General features: G+C 40.0%; 1 protein-coding gene across 1 annotated transcript in view; it reads left to right on the forward strand.

The window, feature by feature from the left end:
- The window catches only part of STRIP2 (striatin interacting protein 2), a 47,843-nt gene extending 38,156 nt beyond the window's left edge, over positions 1-9,687 (forward strand). Inside the window, exons 19-22 of the mRNA XM_080818558.1 lie at positions 4,114-4,218; positions 5,084-5,288; positions 6,659-8,121; positions 8,845-9,687. Of these exons, the coding sequence (XP_080674684.1) occupies positions 4,114-4,218; positions 5,084-5,288; positions 6,659-6,909 (561 nt within the window). The 3' untranslated portion in view covers positions 6,910-8,121; positions 8,845-9,687. The remainder of the gene's footprint in view (positions 1-4,113; positions 4,219-5,083; positions 5,289-6,658; positions 8,122-8,844) is intronic.
- The last annotated feature ends 7,488 nt before the right edge of the window (positions 9,688-17,175 follow it).

Consider the following 17,175-nt stretch of genomic DNA (forward strand, 5'->3'; position numbering starts at 1 on the left):
TTTTTATGACTGAAAAATATTTCATTATATTTATATACCACATTTTCTTTATCCATTCTTCTATCAATGCACACTTGGGCTGCTTCCATATCTTGGCTGTTGTAAATAATGTTGCAATAAACATAGGGGTGCATGTATTCCTTTGAATTAGGGTTTTTGTGTTTTTGTGGGAGTAAATGCCAAGTAGTGCAATCACTGGAAAATAGGGTAGTTCTATTTTTAACTTTTTGAGGAACCAGTTTGCATTTCCACCAACAGTGCAAGAGAGTTCCTTATTCTCCATGTCCTCACCAAAATTTGTTGTTTCCTGTGTTTTCTATTTTAGCCATTCTGATTGGTGTGAGGTAACACCTCATTGTAGTTTTGATTTTCATTTCCCTGGTGATGAGTGACATTGAACATCTTTTCATGTGTCTGTTGGGCATCTGGATGTCTTCTTTGGAGAAGTGTCTGTTCATGTCTTCTGCCCATTTTTAAATGGGATTATTTGTTTTTGGGGTGTTGTATCAGTTCTTTATATATTTTAGATACTAATCCTTTGTGGGATATGTCATTTGCAAATATCTTCTCCCATTCCATAGGTCTCCTTTTAGTTGTGATTGTTTCCTTTGCTGTGTAGAAGCTTTTTATTTTGATGTAGTCCCAATAGTTTACTTTTGCTTTAATTTCCCTTGCCTCAGGAGATATATCTAGAAAAATAGATGTTGCTATGGCCTGATGTCAGAGAAATTACTGCCTGTTCTCTCTTCTAGGATTTTTATGGTTTCAGGTCTCAGATGGAGGTCATTTTCCATTTTGAGTTTTTCTGTATCGGTGAAAGAAAATACATTCTTTTGCATGTAGCGCTCCAGTTTTCCCAATACCATTTGTTGAAGAGACTATCTTTTTCCCAATGTATATTCTTTCCTCCTTTGTCAAAGATTAATTGACCATATAATTGTGGATTTCTTTCTGGGTTTTCTATTCTGTTCTATTGATCTATATGTCTGTTTTGTACCAGAGCCATACTATTTTGCTTACTACAGCTTTGTAATATAACTTGAAGCCTGAAATTGTGATAACCTTCAGATTTGCCTTTCTTTGTCAAAATTTCCTCACTATTCAGGATCTTGTGATTTCATGCAAATTTTAGTATTGTTTGCTCTCGTTCTGTGAAAAATGTTGGGTTTTTTATAGGGATTGCATTAAATCTGTAGATTGCTTTGGGTAGCATAGACATTTTAATAATATTCTTTCAATCCACGAGCATGGAATGCCTTTCCATTTCTTTGTGTCCTCTTTAATTTCTTCCATCAGTGTTTTATACTCTTTAGGGTAGAGGTCTTTCATCTCTTTGGTTAAGTTTATTCATAGTTTTTTGTTTTGGGGGGGGTTTGGGGGGGTACAGTTGTAAATGGGATTGGTTTTTTTTGTTTGTTTGCTTGCTTTGTTTTGTTTTAATTTATTTATTTGACACACACAGAGAGAAATCACAAGTAGGCAGAGAGGCAGGCAGAGAGAGAGGAGGAAGCAGGCTCTCCGCTGAGCAGAGAGCCCGATGCGGGACTCGATCCCAGGACCTTGAGATCACGACCTGAGCCGAAGGCGGAGGCTCAACCTACTGAGCCACCCAGGCGCCCGTAAATGGGATTGTTTTTGTGAATAAATGTTTGTGTATGCAAGTGGAACATGTGCAAATGTTTCCTTCTCTCAGCTTTTGCTGGTAGAAAGTGAGTGGGTGAAGGTCTTGATTTGGCTAGTATAAAGTATCAGAAACAAGGGAATACGGCCAAATGCTGCTGCTCACAAAATATTAACCCCCCCCCCCGAAGTTTACATTTTACTCAATATGCTAAGTCCTGCCTCCCAAAAAAGAGAAAGCAGGCCATTTGCCCTAAATGAACATAAGCAAATAAACAAACCCTCAAGTCTGGCAAATCTAGAAAGGCACCCCATGGAGCTAAAGGTCTTCTGGAAAATGATTATCTGTTGTGTTTGAAGAAGGCAGAAGGCTTGAGCAGGGCTCCATGTCAAGCTTGTTGCTGCAAACAGACAAATCTGGGATCTGCTATCCTGAGGTAGCCATGAATTAGCGTGTGTTCTCTCAGTGCCAACTTCAGGCAACATCTGGTGATGCAGGAATTGGAGGTAGTTTTAGTCGGTGGGGAACCATTATCAGAAAAAAAAGAGAGCAAGACCCTGGGCAGATGAGACTATCTTCAGGAGGGAACTAGGGTATCTTTCCTGGGACTCTTGAGACTGAGCTTTGAGGAAAAAGCAGCCACGATCAGCTTACTTTCACTTAAAACTTCACTTTTTAAGTGAAGTTTTTATTCATTATTTATATTATTAAATGATCAGAGGTGAAAGAATCTTAAAGATGATCTAATTCAACCTCTTACAAGAAACAGGGAAATGGCTTATCTACTATCATACATCCAGGGTCAAAGCCATAATCCAGGTATCCTAGTGTCTACTCCAGGGCTGCTTCCACAAGCCATACCCCTACTCCCATTTGTTTGTTTGTTTGTTTTAAGGTGAGCTCATACAACTAACATGCAGCTTGAACTCAGACCCTGAGATCAAGAGTCACATGCTCTACCAGCTGAGCCAGTCAGGCATAACTCCCATATTTTTTGAGGTGCTAAGGAATGCAAGGCTGTTTATGCTGCTATCATATTAGAAGTCAGGATAAAGGAAGCTCACAGTGGAGATATACATGGCCTCCCCTATATGTTCTCTATTTCCCCTGCTTCTTAAACACACACACACACACACACACACACACACACATACATACACATACATTTAAGAGTCCATTCCTCTGTTAGCCACACAAGATGGAACATCTGTAGAACCTCTCTGTTTTGGACAAGCCAACTAGCTGATGCACTAGAGTGGAAACTCCCATGGAATTTTCTCTTAGAAGGAAACAAATGGTTCTCCAGGGACTAGTTCTAAAAACAATATTGAACATTTACTGCAGGAAGGAGAACATTTTTTCTAAATAATATGTCTAAAAAGTTTCCCTGAAACTTTTTGGCCCTTACTCTTATTTATTTCTTAGTAGAGCCTAATACTCTCAAAAATCCTGCATGTTCCTTCTACATTAGATGTATGTCTATCTTGCTTACTTTGGATTAATTTGGGAAAGGAGGGGGTATTTTCCATTCTTTAGACAACAGCTCATTTCTACACCTTGTCTCCTACTCTTACATCCTCCTATCAAATTGTAGGCGTTAAGAATTTCCAAGATGTTAGTTCGGCCACCATGCATGCTCATTGATTCATATAGCTTCTGACATCAGTATATTTACAGGCCCCTGAATCTAGAAGCGCTCTTATTTTGTCCCTGAAAAATGTTTCTGTAAGTAGATACCTGTTTCTAATCTGACATCCATCTGTTATCTCTGGTTGGGTGCTCACAAGCTATCAATAAACATATAAGAGAAACACCTGGTTAGAATTTACCATCTGCCATTTTTCTTCCATGCTGGAGAATTAAGCAATTTACTGCAATAGGGTTTGATAAAGGAGGGTGTAGGATGATTTTAAAAATTCAAACGTAATGAACATCAGATCCATCTAACATAGTTTGAAATCTACCAGAATAGGGCACCTGACTGGCTCAATCAGTAGAGCATGTGACTGGATCTCAGGATCATAAGTTCAAGCCCCACATTGGGTTTAGAGCCTACTTAAAAAAGGAAGAAAGGAAGAAAAGGAAAGAAGGGAAGGGAAGGGAAAGAAGGAAGGAATCTACCAGAATAACTCCCAGCAGTTACAAAAACAGTTTATGTAAGAGCAAAGTTTATAGGGGTAAAGTTCTTTCATTTCTTTTCTGATTCTAAAGGAGGAAGTTACACAAGAAACCTGAGTGGCGTTCTTATGTTCATGTATCCTCTTTCTATTCAGTACTTGCTCTAGGTATAGCCTTCCAGGATTGGCAGCTGTGTGTTTTCAGATAAAGAATATTGCATGCTTTGAGACCTTAGTGTATGAAGAACAGAATGGTGAGGAGGTAGCATTTCATAAGGAAGGCCTCACCTACACTTACCAGTGGTGACTTCCAGGCTTCTGTGGGAATGAAAGCCTTATAAGTGTTGAGGTAATGGTGGGCGTGCTTTATTACAGGAAGCTGGAGACAACAACCAATTCTGTTGGAGAAACCTCTTTTCCTGCATCAACCTTCTGAGGTTGCTCAACAAACTGACCAAATGGAAGCATTCCAGAACCATGGTGAGTGGGGCTTCAGATCATAGAGGTGTCCATCTGACTGAATTTTTTTAATCTTAAATATTTATGGACTTCCTGCTTTGTGAGCTCTATAGGGAGATACTGAATGCTACATAACGTGAACACCTAATTCTGGGCATTTATTCCACATGAGATAATTATTCACCAGTCCATTTCTTTACAAGGAGCTGAATACGGACCCTTCACCAGGGCAGCTCTGGTTGGAAAGTTAGCATTGTTATATGGATTTATATTGGATTATAAGCACATATCCCAAATGATGCAAGTCTAAGATTATTCATTACAGCATGAATCATGAAAGACCGGAAACAATCTAAAGCCTATTAATACAGGACCAACTGGTATATCCTTATAATAGAATATTATCCAACCATTAAAAAGAATGAGGCAGGAAAAAAAAGGAATGAGGCAGTTCAATATTGATATGGAGTAATTTTCAAGATATATTTTTAAATAAGAAGCAAGGTATGGAACAATGTGACAGGATATATAGTTGGCTGTGGTTTTTGTTAATAAAAATAATATGTGTACATAGAATTATGTATCCAGAAGATACAAAAGAAACTGGTAAGAGTAGAAATGGAATGTGTAGCTGATGAAATTATATTGTTCTTTATATCACATACTTTGAATATTAGAAACTTTGAATTGTGACATATAAATGGAGTGGTTCCTCTATGTTCTTGAAGACTAAATATAAATAGAACCTAGACCACAGATTCCCAAAAGCTCCCCCAGGGTTCTGAGACCAGTCAAGTTTGGCTTAATTGTTTGTGAGTTGGAAGTTCCAAGACACTTTAGATCCTTACCTGCCTTTCTTCACTCCTACCCCTCTTTAAATGGGTAGATGCTGGTGGTATTCAAATCAGCTCCAATCTTAAAGCGGGCCCTCAAGGTCAAACAGGCCATGCTGCAACTTTATGTTCTGAAGCTGCTAAAAATACAGACCAAGTACCTGGGGCGCCAGTGGAGGAAAAGTAACATGAAAACCATGTCAGCCATCTATCAGAAAGTACGCCACCGCATGAATGATGACTGGGCTTATGGGAATGGTGAGTATTCTCAGAGCTCTTGACCTCCAGGAGTTTCCCAGGGTTTAATCAAAATTAAATAAGTGGTTCCTGGGTGGCTCAGTCGGTTAAGTGTCTGCCTTCAGCTCCAGTCATGATCTCAGGATCCTAGGATCAAGCCCCCCCACCCCTGTCAGGCTCTATGCTCATTGGGGAGTCTGCTTCTCCCTCTCCCTTTGCCCTTCTCTCCCCACCTCTCATGCTGTCTATCTCTCAAGTAAAAAAATAAAATCCTTAAAAAAGAAACTAAGTAAACAGTTATCTTTACTCTTTGGTATGAATTGTTACATAGTTTGGATAAGAAAGTTGTAATTATAGTCAGGTGCTGATATAACAAACATTAGGGTTACTGCCCCCAAATTCTAGCATGTGCCCAGGTCCTATATTAACTATAAAAATCCATTTTAGGGGCACCTGGGTGGCTCAGTTGCTTAAGCAGCCAACTCTTGGTTTTGGGTCAGGTCATGATCTTACGGTCATGGGATCAAGCCCCATGTGGGGCTCCAGGCTCAGTAGAGAATCTGCTTGAGATTCTCGCCCTCTGCCCCTCCCCCCACTTGTGCATACATGCTTTCATAGAACCCTGGGATCATGACCTGAGCCAAAGGCAGATGCTTAGCTGACTGAGCCACTCAGGTGCCCCAAAAATAAAATCTTTTAAGAAAAAGAGATAAACCATTGCATGTGGGACATGAGAAATCTGGGAAAGATGTATCTCTAGCCCTGAAATAAGTGTCTGAGTGGGGTAAATAAGGAAGAAAGCAGATTATCTGTTTTCTGTTTTTACCTTCATGGAAGATTTTACCTCATAATTTTAACATATGCTGACACATACATTTATCATATGCTGGGAGAGGTCACAGGGAAGCAATCAGTAAATTCTTCAGTAATTGGTCCATTCTGATTATCCTTGTTGTACCTCTTCCTGCCTCTTTCCATTCCTTGAGAGCTGGTGATTCCATTCAAATGGGTAACTCCCATACCCTAGGAAAGCTCAATAAAGGGAATTGAGTTGCCTTTTTGGAAAATATAATATATACACCTAGTAAGAAAATAAAATAATGAAAAGAAAGTACAGGTTAAAAAAAAATGTCCACTCTCTCAGGGACCTTATTTCCTTCTCAGTGGTAATCACTGTTAGCTGTTTCTAGACTACCCTTCCAAAGATAGTCTCTGCATATACATGTGTATTTTTTAAACTGGAGTGACAGCATATTATACACTTAGTACATTGCCCTCCACAAAAAGGAAATTCTGAGTTTAATTGTTCTTATCCCATAGACCATAAACTCTATGGTACGAGGAGCAGAATCCTGAGTTGTATACATGTTCTTCTTCTTTCCCCAACACAGACATCGATGCCAGGCCATGGGACTTCCAAGCAGAAGAATGCACCTTGAGAGCCAACATTGAGGCTTTTAACAGCCGCCGGTATGACAAACCCCAGGACTCTGAATTTTCACCTGTGGATAACTGCTTGCAGAGTGTGCTGGGGCAGAGGTTGGATCTGCCTGAGGATTTCCACTATTCATATGAGCTCTGGCTGGAGAGAGAGGTGTTTTCACAGCCCATCTGTTGGGAGGAGCTGCTCCAGAGTCACTGAGCTCTTAGGAACAAAACATCTGATAGATGGGGTTTAGCTCCAATAAATGGTGCTCTGCCTACCCTGCCCATTCGGCCTTTGTTTCCAGCTCTGAGAGTGCTTGTCCAGGGGAAAGCTGGCCTAGCCCAAGGACATCCAGTGTAGTGCAGGGCCATTCTGGGGGCTTTGGGCCTGGAGATAGTACAAGGCTAGGATCCTGAGTCACAACAGATTGGTCAACTTGCATTGGGGTCAGTTGGGTGCCAAGTTGGCCTTGAAAATCTGCTGGATCAGTCCTGGATAGGCTCTTTTGTGGGACTGCTCCCTGCTTTAGTCTTGCCCAGAACCAGGACCAGGCCAGCCTTTGCTGGCCCCAAGAATGAGAATAAGTTTATCATGGTATTTGACCCATGACATTCATCATAGGTAATGGGAGAGGCAAGTCATAAAATAGGGAGAACATTTCCTTCTTGCTTATCCTGGATTCCTAGGACCTATAAGAAGTTTGGCAAAACCAACTTTGAAATTGTGTATTTTAAATTAAAAATTTTGACACCTCTCTCTAAAATGATTAGCTCAAAGATGATTTTAGAGAACCTGCACCTTCTTTTAAAGGATGATGATTTACTGTTACCTAAATACTGCATGTTATAGTACGGTATATCATGTAAAGTGTTTTTTTCTTTACTCCTGAAGAGATCTATGTTCAATCTGAAAATTATTTCTCTGTGTATTGTATATGGGGCATGGAGTGCTTTGCTACAGCTAGTCGGAAATAGACCTCCTCTAAGGATGTTTCATGTTTTTCTGAAGCTACGTCAGTCTTCAAATGACTGGTACACTGTAAAAAATTATCCCTTTAATCCAATTCATTTTTTTAGTGACAAGTAATTACAGGAGGTTTTATTTACTGAGATGGCTATGTCCATTTGTGCTCATGATCGATTTATTTTTTAATTGAATGGAATAGCAAGAGCATTACAGCTAACCATTTTTCTTCTATGTTGATTAGTGATTTTTTTTTTCCTTTTTACTGTGAGTGCTTTCAAAGTGTCATATGGAGATTTAGTAATACTGTTCCTACCTAAAAGTATTGCACACTTCTTTGAAAATACAGGGCTTGATGTACCAACCTCTTTAAACTTCTTTTGAGGGCAGTTAACATCTGTCAGTTAAACATCTGCCTTCGGCTCAGGTCATGATCCCAGAGTCTTGGATCAAGTCCTGCTTCGGGCTCCCTGCTGAGCAGGAGCCTGCTTCTCCCTCTGCCTGCTGCTCTCTCTGACAACTAAAATCTTGGAGGAAAAAAATTTCTACTGAAGTTTGAATCACATACTTGTCAGAGCGCCTGGATGGCTCAGTTAGTTAAATGTCTGACTCTTGATTTTGACCTGAGTCATGATCCTCAGGGTCATGGGATCAATCCCCACATCCTGTGAGGCTCCGCACTCAGTGAGGAGTCTGCTTGAGGAGTCTTTCTCTGCCCACCCCCCCTCCACACACACACACAAACACACTCTCTCAAATAAATAAATCTTTAAAAAAAAAATCACATACTTCTCAGCAGAAATGAGGTTTTTAGAAAAACTTCTGATTTGCTCAGGATCATTTTTTTTTCCCTCTTCTATTCCCACAACTATGTCATCTATATTTTCAAGTTTTGTTGTTTTTTTTTTTAATGCTCTCCCCTCTGACATGGACACTACTAAAACTTTTTTATGATAGCATCAGGCCACTTTAATTGTGCCAGGAGGTCTTGTAAGAAATGGCTTATTTATTCTGTCAACCACAGTCTCATTTGGAAGTCATGATACAGTTATTGACAATATCCAAAGGAACTAGACCAGAACTCCAACTAAAGCTTGGATTTTAGCTTTTTTTTTTTTTTTTAAGATTTTATTTATTTATTTGACAGAGATCACAAGTAGGCAGAGGCAGGCAGATAGGGGGAAGCAGGCTCCCTGCTGAGCAGAAAGCCTGATGTGGGGCTTGATCCCAGGACCCTGTGATCATGACCCAAGCCAAAGGCAGAGACTTTAACCCACTGAGCCACCCAGGCGCCCCAGATTTTAGCTTTTTGAGCTTTAGGATAGCAGGACTTCTCTTTTTATGGAAAGGTAATGAAGAATGTAAGTATGTAATAGATGACACTTCTTAAAATACTTGGTAAATTTTACCTGAGTAGGACAGCTGTCCTCATCACAATCAAAGTAATTCACTAAGCATATAGTTTATGAATCCTATTAATCTATTTTAATGTGGTTTAACTGAAAAGGCAATTTTCAAGGAAAGAGCAGTCATCAATCTATTTCTCTTAAAGCCATATAGTATTTAATTTGTGTCAAGAACAAATAAGTTGCCTTTTTAAAAATATGCGCATGAATGCTTTCTGAGGCATAGAAGTATGCTAAGCTTTAACATTTCATACTTTTTTACAAGTCTTCTCTTAAGGGAAGATTAATTCTCAGTGCAGATGGAGAAACTGAGATACCAAGAAAAGTGATTAGTTTCAAATCACAACATTTTTTTGCTGACTTGCTGGGATAGCATTCAGGTATTGACAGCCAGCCCCATATGTTAAAGTAACTGAATCTTCCAATTTGAGAACCCATGTGCGTGGTTAGGAATAAATTCAGATTAACCAACGTCCAATGGTGATTACTGTTACTGTTTAGAAGAACATTACCTGAGTGATTTATAGATGATTTTTATTTGTGAATATCTCAGTAAAGTTCGTGTTGATTGCTATTAACATGGTTTATCTACTGAAAGCACTTTAATAAAGAGAAATTGAACTAGAGTTAGAAATTTGGTCTTTAATTCAACATAAAAGAATCTTAAAGACAGGTATATGTAAAATCTTGCGTAGTATTCCCTGGGTGTAGACTAATACAAACACAACTGCAAAATCTCAATGGTTTAAGACACACCTTTATTTCTTGTTTCTGGGTCTGGGGATCAGCTGCAGCTCTGCTCCACTCAAGTTAACTTGCTAGATTTAGCTCTGCTCCACACATCATCTTATTCTGGCATGAGGCTGATGGACTAGTCCTGGCTGGGACATACTGTTCTCATGGTAAGGGGCAGAAGCAAGCACCTAACCATACCATGCAAGAACCTGGAGGGTGCTTAAAGCTCCTCCTTGGATGGGGCATAAGTCAAATTGCTCATATTCCACTGGCAAAAAGCAGTTCATCTGGGGCAAGCCTAACATTGGGCCAGAGAAGTACATTCTACCTATGGAAGGCAGTTGCAACCAGGCATATGGGTAGGGAGTGAGTCACACAGCAGCTTCTCAGTGAGCTTTTGAGATTGGTGGTAGGGCTTCCTGAGAGATTCTTGAGAATTTCCATAGCTTTCCGGTGAGCATTTGAAACCATGCATTTCAGTGCTTTATGCTGATATTTTCAGTTGTGACTTTCTTGACCTTTTGTGTCCATAGTTCCTCCAGCTCTTCACCTAACAATAATCTTGGTTATATAAAGGCAGTTCTATAAGTGAATGAATGTTTTAATGGTCTCTTTTTGTCCCACAAGTAGTTGTGATGAGTCTGGATTCTTTCTCTCTAGGCCTTCTAGCAATGACCTATATTTGCAATAAAACTAGCTGAGACTAAAAATGCCGCTGCAAGTCTGGAATAAAAATGACGCTGGCATATACAACCATCAGACTTGTGACCTTGATCTCACATATGCTATTATTGATGAGCTAAGTAACCACCTTAATATTCAGGCTAGGTCAAGTATGAACTTGGCAACTCTTTGGTACTCTGCCAAGGTGCTAAGTGTGTTTAAGGTCATTTGCAGAGGCAAAGAAAGTCCTGCCACTATCTCAGAAATACTGGGCATGACCAATTAACATCTGCTTTACCCATGCTATAATTTCAGGCCCGACTTTTCTGTAAGGCTATGACAAAATGTTTTCTGTAATGAAAATGTTTTACAAAATATTATGGAATTTATAAACAACTTTTGTGGTTTTAGAGCAGCTACTGCTATTCTTACATGTGTTTAATACTAATACATATTTTAATGGATATTTTATATGGCGCTTTTCAACATGAAAGACATCAAATACATACATAAATACATACATAAAATATATTTTAGAATAAAAATATCTACAGCATGATTTTATTATCTATACATTACACAAAACTTTTGTCTGCTCATTTTTTCTCAACCAAAAAAGAAAAGAAAAAAGAATATAGTGATAGTGAAGAAAATTACCTCCTATATAACCTCACTACTCAACAAGTGTGCTATATATAGGGTGGCAGCTTAACAATATAAGAAAAATGTGTAATCTCTAAAATAGGGTAGAACAAGGGGAGAGATCAAAGCTCTGTCTATATTGGCAGAGCATTTTGTACAGCAACATGGAAAATACTTTTGGGAAATGTCGGCATGGGTGAGTCCTATTGGTGATTTTTGAGAAAGCACGTGAGTTTTTTTCCCACTAATGAATTTTCAGTGACCTCTGGTATTCCTTCGGAAGTACTGGTATGGAAAGTTTATAGAAGGTAAGTCCTGAGTTCCTTATACTTTCAAACACATTTCCAGGTGAATGCATTTTCTAAATGTTTGGCTATTCTAATTTTAGCCTTAAAATGTTAAACCTCGGGAGAGTGTGGTGGGGAAATGGACATTGGGGAGGGTATGTGCTATGATGAGTGCTGTGAAATGTGTAAACCTGGCGATTCACAGACCTGTACCCCTGGGGATAAAAATATATTATATGTTTATTAAAATAAAAAAATAAATAAATTTTAAAAAAATGTTAAACCTCAATATTTGGAGGATTTTTACAGAAATGTATTCTTGAGTTGAAGCGATCAGAGATCATCTAGGACAATCTCCATCCAACACAAGAATTCCTTTAATTAGTATCGGCTATGTGTTTATCTAGCCTCTAATCTTTTCACTGACAGAAATCTCACTATGTCATAGAGTCAGTAGTAATAACTGAAATGTCTACGAAAGAATTAGCTACCTCAAAATACAATCGACTTATGGTATTATTTGAGCCAGAAGAAATATGAATACATTTATGGAATCCAAACAACTAATATTAGCTATTGTACTTTCTTCCCCACTATATCAGTTTCCCAGGAGTGCTGTAACAAGTTACCAGAAACTGGGTGGCTTAAAATAAGAAAAATTACTCTCTCACAGTTACAGGGGCCAGAAGTCTGAAATCAAGGTGTCAGCAGGACTCCCCCTTCAAAGGTACTAATCATTTCCTTGCCTCTTCTAACTTCTGGTAGCTTCTAGCTTCATGTCACTCCAATTTCTGCTTCTGTCGTCACATTGCTTCCTCTTCTCCCAAAAGTCCCTCTGCCTCTCTCTCTCTTCTAAGGATACCTCTGATTGAATTTAAGGCCCATCAGGATAATCTTCTTTTCTCAAGATCCTTCATTACACCTTTGCCATATAAGGTTAAGATTCATTCTTTTGCAATAAGGTAGTATTCACAGTTTTTGAGGATAAGGACCTGGACATACCTTTTGGGAGGCCACAATTCAACCCACTACACCCACTAACACCCATCAGACATGTAGTAGCAAAACTGATTAATTTACTCTTCCTTTCTATCATTATTAGAGGTGTAAGGCAAGACCTGAAGGAAGTTATTTTTATTTGAAAGATGCTTGCAGCTATTGATGGAGTCAAAGAAGGTTCAAGTAAGGAAAGTTTCAGGTTGGGGTGCCTGGGTGGCTCAGTTGGTTAAGCGACTGCCTTCAGCTCAGGTCATGATCCTGGAGTCCCAGGATCGAGTCCCGGGATCCAGTCCTACACTGGGCTCCCTGCTCTGCAGGGAGTCTGCTTCTCCCTCTGACACTCCCCCATCTCATGCTCTCTGCCTCTCTCAAATAAATAAATAAATAAAATCTTTTAAAAAAAAAAGAAAGAAAGTAAGTTTCAGGCTTAGGTAGAGGATTGGACATAAGGAAGCAAGTGTAAAAGTGAAGAATACATTTAGGTATTTATTGGTATTTTTGTTAAGAAGATACATGTAAAAGATTCAAGTAATTTTTCAGAGCACACAATGAAAAATGTAACTTCCCACCTTAGATTCCTATCTCTATCCCCAGAAGTAATCACTGTAAATATTTTTCTATTTTTTTATCCTTTCAGAAAATTCCCATGATAACACCCATCTCTTCCCCACCAATATATATTTTTTAAAAGATTTATTTGACACAAAGAGAGAGACAGCGAGAAGGAAAACACAAGCAGGGGGTGAGAGAAAGGAAGAAGCAGGCTTCCTGCCGAGCAGAGAGCCTGATGTAGGGCTCGAACCCAGGACCCTGGGATCATGACCTGAGCCAAAGGCAGATGCTTAACGACTAAGCCACCCAATCGCCCCCAATATTTTTTTTTTCATACATGGGAGCACAACATATTCTGTCCTATTCTTATTTTTATCATATTTATCCCAGAAATCTATTTTTCTATATTAATATTTTCTTGAATAACTATAACTTTAATATATTTAATAATTAAATCATTTTCCCTAATACTGCTTTAAAGTATGTTTCAGTTAAGAAGAAAAGGTATAGGTGGAAAGAATGGTGTGTACGCCCACACATGCATGCATATGTGTGTGTGCTGATGGGGATGAGGTCAAGGGAGATTTACTCAGTTCTCATAGCAATAGGCCAAAGCAATTTGAAATATAATTTCCTACCAGCAGCTCTGGACATTCAGACTCCCAGATCCTGTAAATGTAATGAGATTGTGCCTGAGTGGGCTATGGGGAGGTTTTTAGGCTGTTTGCTCCTTACTAATTAGCCAGATTTAAATTTCAAAAAGCAGGAACTTTAAATTTTTACTTTTGCATATTTTATGGAAAATAACCAAAGTCTTTCTAAGGAACTACAAGAATACAAAAGTCACCCCATCTCTGCTCAAACACCTTTGGTGACAGTGACTTCCTTACTAAATATGACAATACCATCTGTCCCTTTCCCTCCAAATGGAAACATTAGTTTGAACATTCTGTAACTTTTTGTTCAAATGCTTAATGGAGCTGGCAGGACAAAGATCCTCCATGTGGATGCCTGTGAAAATATGTCTTCATGGTAAAATGTGGATAGTTTACCCAGAAAGGCCATGCAGCATAATGGCTCAGATTGAGGGCTCTTAACCCAACTTGGTGAGCTACTCTATGCAGGCTCTGTATCTATTGGCTTTGTGAAGAAGGACATGTTCTTTCCCCTCTCTCTGCCTCAGATTCCCCATCTGTAAAGCAGGGATAATACTTTACCTACCTTCTAGGATTGTAAGGATTAAATGAATCGATGTGCATATAGTGTTTAGAATAATGCTTGCTAAATGTAAGCATTGAATCATTGTTGATTACTGTTATTCCCCACTCATTCTCTGCCCCCCACCTCCATCAAAGAATACCCCAGCAAGAATAATTAATAGCATTTTAATTCTCTAGACCAGTAACCAGCAAACTATAGCCCCGGGGCCGAATCTGGTCCACTGACAGGTTTTATACATACAGCCCATGAGCTAAGAAAGAATGGTTTTTACGTTCTTAAATAGTTGGGGGAAAAAATCCGTGGAAGAAAAATATTTTATGACACATGGAAATTCTATGAAATTCACATTTCAGTTTCTGTGATAGTTTTACTGGGACACAGCCATGCTCACTGGTTTACATGTTGTCTATAAATGCTTTCATTCTACATCAGCAGAGTAGTTGCAAAAGAACACATAAGGCCTGTAAAGCCTAAAATAGTTACTAAGTTTGCCGACCCCTGCTCTAGATAATTTTGTCTCCTGTCCATTCCAGCTGGTCTTTACTGTTCCCCAAAGTTCTCACTGCTGGGACCCTAGGGGCTGGCCAGAGGAAATTACCTACAAAGAACAATTTATTTTTTCTGTAACTTCCTCTACAATATTAGAGCTATAAAGGATGGAGTGCAGTGCTATATTATTGAACTTAATGAGATATAAAAAAAAAAAAAAGGAAGAGAGGGAGGGAGTAGAAAGGAGGAAATTGGAATTTTTAAATGCAACTTCTAAGAAAGATAATGATAGAATATTCTAAGTTTGGATGTTCTAAGAATGCATGCTTCAATTCTGGCAATGTTATTTTTTTTAAAGAACAGCACAGTTTGTATTACTATTTATAAAGGAGACATAAGGATGTATATTCATAAACAGATAAAATTAAGTAGTACTATTCTTTTCTTTTTCAAGTTTTTTTTTTTTTAAGTAATCTCTACACGCAACATGGGGCCCAAACTCAATGACCCCAAGATCAAGAATACATGCTCTTCTGACTGAGCCAGCCAGGCTCCCCACCAGTGTAAATTCTAATGTGAGTTTGAATAGTTATTTAAATTTAACTCAGCTTCCAGTTTACACAGGAAAATTTGTTCAGTTCTTACAGAATAAACAGATCTTAACTCCTAAATATTAAACGATTCTTAAGTGGACTGGTATTTAAGAAAAATGCATGCGTTGCCAATGACTTTTTTTTAATTCTGACAGCAACCTGCGCTGTGTTATATAACAAAGTCTGTCTTTCAGCCCCACCTCAGCAGCCCTCCTCCCCTTCCTGCAGGTCAGTGTGAAGCCTTTCTCTAGTGCAAAGGCTGAAGATCCCCTTGGGTCAATGGAAAATGGTGACGCCACTGAAGTTGTTCCAATTGTCACTAGACAACTTATGTTCTGCCTGTCTACTGACAAAGCAGCTATCTTGTGCTTTATAGCTTTTTTTTTCAGGTTTATTGGGGTATAACTGACAAAACTGTAATATATTTAAACTGTACATGTGATTATTTGGCACACGTACATACATTGTGAAAGGATTACCACAATTAACACATTCATCACCTCACTTTTATGTATGAGTGCCGCCTCCTGATGGCGTGGGAGAAGAATGAGACACAAACAAGTCAGCTGCAAGAGAATGGGAACGGGGGTGGGGGGTGGGGGGGGTGGTTTGGGCGACAGTAGAAAAGACTGCTACTTATTCCCTCTGACCTCGAGCAAACTGGAGAACATAATGGGAACTATATCACACTAGAATGTAGGGAAGTAATGACGCCATGATGTGTGCAAAGTGTTCAGTAAGGTGCTTGACATCAGCGCTCCTTCAGTGTGAACTCCTATCTGCAATAAGAAATGAACGTCTAGTTTAGAATGATGAAAATGTCAAGGGGGAGGATCCATAAGGGAATTTACAAGGAATACTCGGGCCTTGGACTCTTCATTGGAGAGAGGAGTTAGAGATGACGGAGGGCCAAGAGACTGGGAGAGCAGTGTTGCCATTGACAACCAACTGAGCCACTAACAGGGAGAGATGCCCTAAGTCCAGAGAATAGTGCCACCTGAAGACTGGAGCTCAGCTGGAGGCCATTCTTTCTGCTGGCGGCTGTGTCCTCCAGAGAGGTAGTCACTGACATTATCAGATGACCCATCAGTGAGGAGACACTGAGGCACAGCAGCAGAGAGCTAAGGACTGGACTTTGAGATCAGCCAACACTTGAAGTGCACCAGGAGGCAGACATGAGATGATGTGACATGAGTGATGCCGGGATAAGCAAGGGGCATAATGCACATACCAGAAGCAAGAGAGGAGACTTAGAGGAGGAGGGGAAGGGGTGAGCAACATTAACTTAGGCTCAAACATCAAGGAGAAGGAAGAAGGGGCCAGGCTAGCTAGAATGAAGGGGGAACTTCTACTGAATCATGGCCATTAATCCATTAGCGTCTCTTACACTGCTGCGACATAAAAAAATGAGTCTAAAAAAGGCTGCACACTGTGGATAACACAAGTAAACATCTATTGGGTTGAACTCACAAGGTCGGAAGCAGAACCGCCCCTATTGTGTAGACTTACTTAGGGCCAAAGAACATTTTTCAGGCCTTTACTCTCTTGGCGCCTGTACCAGGGTCTATATGAACACTTCCCCCTATTTTTCTCACTTCATCCCTCAAAGGCTGCATGTCATTTTCCAAAAAAGTTTCTGGAATCTTCGATGACTTCTCCAAGGTCAGCCAGTGAGTGGCGGGGCTCCTAGGGCGGAACCCGTCTACTCCAAAGCCAAGTACCACACCCGCCCGAGCTCCGCCCGGTCCAGGCTCCCAGCGCGAGGCTGAGCTTCTCGGCACTCGCTGCCGTCGCGCGAGGTGAAGTGACCCAGCTAGCGCGGTGAGGCCAGCAGGGGACTGCGGACGGACTGCCCCGCCGGGCCCAACCGCTGGGCTCCCGGCCCCGGTTTCCTAGCAACAGGTAAACACCGCGCGGCCGCGCGGCCCCGCC

This window comes from Martes martes, assembly GCF_963455335.1.
Source record: "Martes martes genome assembly, chromosome: 11".
In the NCBI taxonomy this organism is placed as follows: Eukaryota; Metazoa; Chordata; class Mammalia; order Carnivora; family Mustelidae; genus Martes; species Martes martes.